The 7,700-nt window shown below is 41.9% G+C and overlaps 1 protein-coding gene across 1 annotated transcript; it reads left to right on the top strand.

Annotated features, from left to right (window-relative positions):
• The first annotated feature begins 2,833 nt into the window (after nt 1-2,833).
• LOC119566710 (interferon beta-like) lies at nt 2,834-4,108 on the top strand. The gene is made up of 2 exons (XM_037903106.2): nt 2,834-3,419; nt 4,065-4,108. Exons 1-2 carry the CDS (start codon nt 2,846-2,848, stop codon nt 4,106-4,108), a joined length of 618 nt encoding a protein of 205 aa, XP_037759034.1. The 5' UTR covers nt 2,834-2,845.
• The last annotated feature ends 3,592 nt before the right edge of the window (nt 4,109-7,700 follow it).

Here is a 7,700-nt window from a genome sequence, read left to right as displayed (position 1 = left end):
CGTTGTCTTCAGCCTAGTGAGTACCTTCTGGAGGTCCTGTCCAATTGGATGGATACACATAGAAAGAGGTTTCCTATGATGAGGAAATTTCATGACAACAACTTCATAATATCACTTTAAAATTAACAAGTCTTACAGAGACTCCCCCCCGTCCCCCCGGCCTCCGCCTGACACACACACACACACACACACACACACACACACACAAACAAATCAAGCCATATGAATCAGGCTTGTGTACACTCAAGTCAGCAATTCTATCCCCCAGTTTTCTGACCAGCTGGTGCCACCCCTCCACACCCTCCAAATCAGAAGTGTGTGCTCCTTGCCACCAACAACCAGTTTGGTGCACAGAATGGATTAAACTTTCAGTTATAACATCAACAATGCCTAAAAATTACCTAAACCCAACATTTAAAATTATAGTAATAAACCTGCCGGTGGCATCAGATCTAGTGAGGATCCTCCTCTCTACCAAGTTTGGTGTAGGTGGATAGTAGTTCTGAAGAGCTATCAGTCAACAGTACCGCTGCCAACCACATAATTCAGCCACAGCCTGAACATTTGAGACTGATTAAACATTTATGAAAAATGTTTGGCCCTTTGTAAACATTTTCTGAAATATTTGTACATGTGAGTTTTGTTGGAAAAGAATATCTCTGTAGTCAGAAAGTATAAGAAACACTCATATAAATACATATTTTAAAGAGACTTTTTCCAGAAAAGTTCCTGCAGCCATCTGGAAAGCAGTTTTGAATTTGAAGGCAACCATCCCAGGAACAGACACAATAGCATTGACTCAGGTGAACCATCACACAGAACAAGTAGCAAATTATGAATAGCAAATACTCACAGGGAAAAGATGTGGTGACAAGGTCCTGAGCAATCAGAGTGGAATGTGTATAAATCATTTGTCAAATCATTTAAAATAAATACATTGGCAAATTCTGAATTTCTTTGCAGATTATTTGCAAATAGGAAAATGGGCTAAACTAATCTCTTATTTCATATTCAAATTAAGCTGGCTGACACAGAAAAAAAAATTCCAATAAAATTTCCTGCTATTTTCACTGAAATTTAAATGGACAGGATTTAATCAAATTCGAGCAAATATTTCAACCAGCTCAGTCTCCATCTAACCTTTCCCGGAAAACAGGCTCATTACTGATGAAAATATGCTGAAAGACTATGTGTCTTTCCTCCCATAGCTTTCTTAATTTAACAGGAAAAGCTTAAATTCAGATTATTTAATTTCTCTCCTTCACATAACTATTATCTCCTGAAGCTTCAACTTGCCAGGAAATGCACACGCAGAACTCCCAGTGGAGTAAATGCAAGATTGGGGTGCAGCGCCTCTGGTATGATTGGCTCCCTTATATGGTATACTTATGTACAATAAACTGCATTCTTTAAAGTGACATTTCCGAATCGTTTAGGCAAAACTCTAGGTTATGATTTTAAAAAGTGCTCGAGGTGATGGGAGAGGGAGATGTAAAAGAAGTGACAGGAACAGAAATATGTTCATATTTTCTTCTTTTCCTTCTTTCAAATTAATATGAAAACATTCCTTTTCAGTTTTTGGGTTGAAAACCATTCCCCTTCACTGATGGAAACTCCAACATGACAGCCTAGTGCTATGGTATGAAAAACAGAAAGTGAAACTTGATACAAAAAGAAGGCTGCAAACTTCACTCATCAGACCACTTGAATTTCAATGTCCAAGCTCAGTGAAATGCACATTGAAAAAAGAATGAAGCTTGAATGGTGAAAAGGCAAACACATTTGAAAGTGACATTCATTTATGTCAGTTGCTCTAGCATATTTATTACCAGCCACACAATCTTTTTGGACAACTCCCTTCCATGTCACTACACTACATCACTGGGAACTCTCAGAAGTGCCCGAGAAGACAGCATGTTCACACCCTTCAACTGTACCTGTTCCTTGGGCTTTTCACAACTGGTATCAGGTTCTTAAGTAAACCTCACAGTTTCTCAGTGCTCTCTGTCCATCCTCTGGTATTGGCCTACACACATGGTTTTTCATCTCTCATATTTCAAATGGCCAGGAAATTGCGAGAGATTAACAGAGACTTCTCTGGCCCCAATCTCCCACAGGAATTCTTTCCAGGCTTATCAAATATTAAGAGGTCCCTATAGTATTACTCCCTCTCAAAGGCTGGAAGGAAGGAATGAGACAGCCAGAGCATAGCAGGCTTTTCTGATTTTGAGTGCCACACCAGAAAGGGAAAGTTTTCCACCTGCTGGCAAAGTGAAGGAACAGCAGCTTTACACATCACTTCACTGCTGTTATTTGCAGAGTCTAGCAAAAAGAAGCTCTGCAGTAGTTCCCCCCATCTGCCAAAATTCATTGGTATCACTTAAAAGCATGGATAGTCTTGCTGATGTGACAGACATTCAGACCTGCCTAGCGGTGCTAACTACAGGAACTTGGGAGCAGACAGACAGGTCCCTACTCTAACCTGTAACTGGATGACACTGGTCATCATCATATTCTTCTTACTCTTTACATTTTTGTTATCTAAGAGGACAGGGGGGACCGAAGGAAAGAAATGTTGGGGTTCAGTAATATTAAAGTAGTTACCAACTGTGATTTGGTTCTTCTAATGCCTTGTTCGCTTCCACTAACTAAAAAGAAGGAAACCAAAAGTAAAAACCTCAAGCAGAAAAAACCTTGAAAAGTAGAAGTGATGAAAGAAAAATCTTTTCCGACAGAATGCTTAAATTCAGAGACAGGGGTCGAAAACACAAAAGTTTACAGAAGACCTTGAACAGACACCAGTTGCTCAAGTTCTACACAAACACAGGGAATCTAAGACATCATCATGATCAGCAGGTCATTGCTGCAATGTTGCCTCGTGCTGCTCTTCTCCAGGGAAATCTCATGTCTGGACTGTAACAGGCTGCATGTTCTACAAACCAGAATGAACAGCGAGAGTTTAGAGCATCTGGAGAAAATGGGTGGCAACTTTCCCTTCCAATGTCTAAATGAAGGGACAGCTTCCAAGCCCAAAGATATCCTCAAGCTCCGACTGTCCCACCAAGAGAATGCCAAGGTAGCCATCCAGCAGGTCCTCCAAGAGCTCTTCCATATCTTTAACAACAATCTCACCCAAGCTGCCTGGAATGGGACTTCCATAAAGGAATTCCAAAATGGACTTCACAAGCAGATTGAGAAGCTGGAGACGTGTTTGAGTGCTGAGATGGAAAAGGAGGTAACCTACCCAGGAAATGAGAACCTCCTGCTCACCAGCCTCAAACTGAAGAGATACTTCCAGACAATGGAGGATTTCCTGAAAGAAAAGCAATACAGCCGGTGTGCCTGGGAGATCATTCGTGTGGAAATATCCAGATGTTTCCTCATGCTCAACAAACTCACCAAGAGACTTGAAAATGAAGGTACCATCTTTTCTTTTTTCCTAGAAAAACTCAAATAATATTATTTGAATAAAACAGCTGGTGAAAGATGGCTGATAGGGTTATAACTCCTAATACGCTGGGCCCAATCTTTCTCCCACAGCAATTTTATGCATACAGCTATTTCAAACGCGTGCTCAAATCTTTTCAGAGTAGCATATAATTTAGTGCTTCTCTACCACACACAATATTCTATATGAAAAATATACAAATATATCATAACTGCTAACTAAAGACAAAATATTGTTAAGTGATAACTAACTATGCCAAATAGATCTTTGACCAGTAAGTGTCTAAGTTGGGGAAAAGAACAGTGAGAAGCCCCCTTTCAACAACTGCCTCGTTAGACAACGTTCCAGTTAGGACACCAGAAAACGGGGGGGTCTGTGTTCACACTCTTCTATCCCATCAACTCATTTTGCACTTAGGGACACCGAGGGTTCTAATTCTGCTTTTCTTTCTTTTGTTTACCGCTAAATTCAACAGCTTTAGTAACAACAAATTGTGACAAGATGACAAGTGCAGTAAGGCTCAGGATTTAGGATTTGACATCTGGTTAGAAAAAGATGGCCTCTATTTGGCATTTGAATCTCTCCATGTTTGAACCATTTCCCTTTTTCATTCCAGCACGTGATGCTTCCAGTAATGATGCTATGAAAACAGCTGAATGAAACTGCACCTCCACTGGAGTCCTTCCTCTCTAAATTGATTCTCGAATCAGCAGTTTTCGAGACTCCTCTCAGTCCATCTTGAATTAAGCAAACTGCCAAACTTCAACTGCACTATTTATAGCCTCCTTGCCATTACCAAGACTGATTTATTCACATGAGAAAATGTAAAACAGAAGATTTTGCTGAAAATATTGCAGAAGACAGAGTATTATTTGAACCGAAGGAGAAAAACCTTACTATTTCTTAATCATTGATATTACGCGTTTGCTCCGAATTTTCCTTGGGCTGCTTTTAAAAATGAAATCTTACCTCTTTACTGTAACAGGCTTTGCTTCGGCATAACAAATATGAACCAGGACAATTTCCAAAAAAAATGGAAGGATAATTTTCCTGCAAAGGCAGAATGAAGAAAGACACCTAACATGGCCCCAACATTTTCTCAAGCCCAGAGCAACCCAGAAAGAGACTGCCAAAGTGGCCATCCACGAGATCCTCCAACAGATTTCCTACATCCAGGAGTGAAAGTAACTTAAAGGACTTACCGGTATGACAGAGTCCTGAGCAGGGGGTAGGCCTCAACCGGAAGAGGTGTGGCCTCAACCGGAAGAGGCCCAGCCTTTAAATCCCAGGTCTTTAAATCCCGGGCTACCAGCTGCAGAGGCGGCTGGGTATCCCGGAGCTCGGGGGTGATTTAAAGGGCCTAGGGCTCCGTCCACCGCTACCTCAGTGGCGCCCCGGGCCCTTTAAATCTCCAACAGAGCCCCAGGGGCTCTCGGCTGCCTCCGCTACCCCAGGAGCTGGAGCCCCAGGCTCCTTAAATCGTTCTCCGAGCCCCCTGCCAGAGCCCCCGGTGTAGCGGCAGTGGCCAGGGGCTTCGGTGGGGATTTAAAGGTCCCTTTAAATCACGGCCTGAGCTGCCTCCGCTACCCAGGGGCTCTGGCCGCTGCCAGGAGCCCTAGACCCTTTAAATGGCCAGCCTCAGGAAGCCGGTCTGGTATAACATGGTGTACTGGCTCTTGCCGTTATATTGGACCTGCCCGGACCGCCTTACTTTCACCTCTGCCTACATCTCATGCAAAATACCCTCACTAGCTGCCTGGAACGACAGTCGCATGGAAAGATCCTGACATGGACTCATAAGCAAGGGAAACTTCTGGAGGTGTATTTTGTGGCAAGGATAACAAAGAAAGAAGAATATCCCAGTTTCTAGGTCACTTATAATTAGGCATTCTGAAATTTTAAACTAGTGCAAATATATATTCTTTTCCTGCACTGTGAAAAGATTATCAGATCATTTTACTGGATTTGTAAAAGTGTTTTTATGTTGATCCATTTATATTTATTTACAGTATTAATGTATTGCTTTTATTTATTTTTTCAGACGTTTTATAATATTTATAAATAAATATTTATTTCTACAAAATAGCAACCTACAGCAGTAGTGATTTGTACTAATTAGATTTTTTAAAAAAACGGAGACCCAATAAAAATCTTCTCTTGTTTTCCCTTAAGACTCCAGTTCAGCAAAGGACTTGTAAACATTTGCCTAACTTTAAGTACACAAGGTTTCCTTTGACATAAGTAGTTAAACTTGACAACATGTTCAAGTACATTGTGAACATAAACCCTGATTCAGCAGTGACTCCATAGGAAAAATAGCTAGGGTAACTAGTTTGACCACTCCAACAGACCACACACCACAACCTCAACTCCGCAGCTTTTGTGTTTCTGCCCGTTAACAGATCATTTTCACCCACAACATTTGTAGTTGCAAGTGTTTGGAGCAGGAGCTCATTGTGATGAAATGAAAGGGAGGATGGAGACACAGGCATTCTAAGGGGAAGACTTCAGGCTGTCGTGGTATAAAGTCGCTCGTCCCCTTCCTCCCCAATGAGATGTGTGTGAACTGTCAGGTTTCCATGTGCGCAGACTCCATATCTCCCCCACCACCACCATCAGGGAGGCTTACGTGGGCCTAATTTTCCCCCTCCACCAGTCAGGTTTGGGTACCCTTGGCTCACAAACACCATCAAGCTTGTACATACCCAACCCCTCCTGTCAATCAGGCTTGTAAGCATCTGCTGCTGCTTCCCTTTGCTCTCCCTCGGGTGCTCCCAAAACAAGCGTGTGTGCTTAGGGACTGCATGTTGCACCAACAAACACCAGCTGGAGGAGCACAGTGCATCAGAATTTCAGTTGAGCTGTGAATGACTAAAAATTACCTGAAAGCAAAAAACAAAAACAAAAACAAAAACAAAAACCATCCATTGGACCAAATCTTGTAAGGATCTCGTTGCCAAGTTTGGGTATGTAGATAGTATTTTTGAAGAGCTATAAGTCAGTCGCATCATTGTCTAGCATTAATTTAAGCCACACTCTAAATCTGGAGATTCCTTATTTAAAAGTTTTTAAAGAAGTCAAACAACCACTACATTAAATGTTCAAATAGTGAAAAAACAAAGTGCGTGTGAATTTTTACACTGATTGGAAACTTGCCTTTGGGAAAAAAACCAGGAAGGTATTTCCCATTTTAAATCCCTTTTGTAACACAGTCCAAACTATGGTGTCTCTAGTAGGAGACTAAATTCTTCACAGTCAACAGATGGCAGCATTGCAGAAGCTTTTGCCCTCTGTTCTCTTTAGCTGAGGGGTTCTCAAACATTTCATTAGGTGGGCCTCATCTTACAAAGATTGATCCTTTCCCCTCCCATTCAGGATCAGGTAACATTTGTGTGGCAGGTACACCAAACGCTTACAAAGAAAGGTAGTACTAGAAACGCATTTATATAATTTTAGCGGTCTTTAAAGGAACGTGGGATCTGCCAGTTCTCTGAAGACCATCCCCCAGTACTCCATGTACTACCACTGATTCAGGAAACTCAGTTTGGGACCTGCTGGTTTAGAGGCATGTACAAGGAGTTAACTCTTAAAACAAATGCCTCTCCTTTCTTATGGTGCAGTTTTTTCCAAGAGCTGTAGCCATCAGCTGTCCAAGTTCTTTCCTGCCCAAATCTTTCTCCCTTCATTCACTCCTTCATGTAGTTGGAGCCAAAGTTTATATTGACACAAAACAATCATCTGAGAATAATGAGAGCAAAATTAGACTGCATGAAAAAGTCACCACCCCCATAATGTATACCCCCCTCTCTGGTGGAACATGGCCGTAATATAGCACCTGGAGGCATTCAAACTCTTCAGACTCTAACTGCTTTGTTTCTCATGGAGTGCAGTGGGGAACCTCCTGACATTCATCCCATCATATTGTTTATAAACTGTGCTATGTGGAAAAAATCCATTCATCTATTGAAGAAGCCATTTGATGACATGTATCATCTAAGATTTCAGGCCTTCCTGTGGGAAAGCCAACCATAGGGGGATAAAAAGGGAGGAACATGCTAATAATACATCCCCACTTCAGCTCACTTTTATCCTTCCACTGGCAGGCAGGAGGGGATACTCACAGGTTTGTCCCCAGCCTTCATCATAGAAGCAGATGAGCCTGTGGCTTCTACAGAGAACACTAGGTCTTTTCACACAGAGCTACTGAGTTTCTGCATCAGTTGTTGGGCCCATTCAGAGCCCCGTTCCAGTC

The sequence above is a fragment of the Chelonia mydas genome, chromosome 5 (assembly GCF_015237465.2).
Source record: "Chelonia mydas isolate rCheMyd1 chromosome 5, rCheMyd1.pri.v2, whole genome shotgun sequence".
Taxonomy (NCBI): Eukaryota; Metazoa; Chordata; order Testudines; family Cheloniidae; genus Chelonia; species Chelonia mydas.
This window is presented reverse-complemented; position numbering and strand designations above follow the sequence as displayed.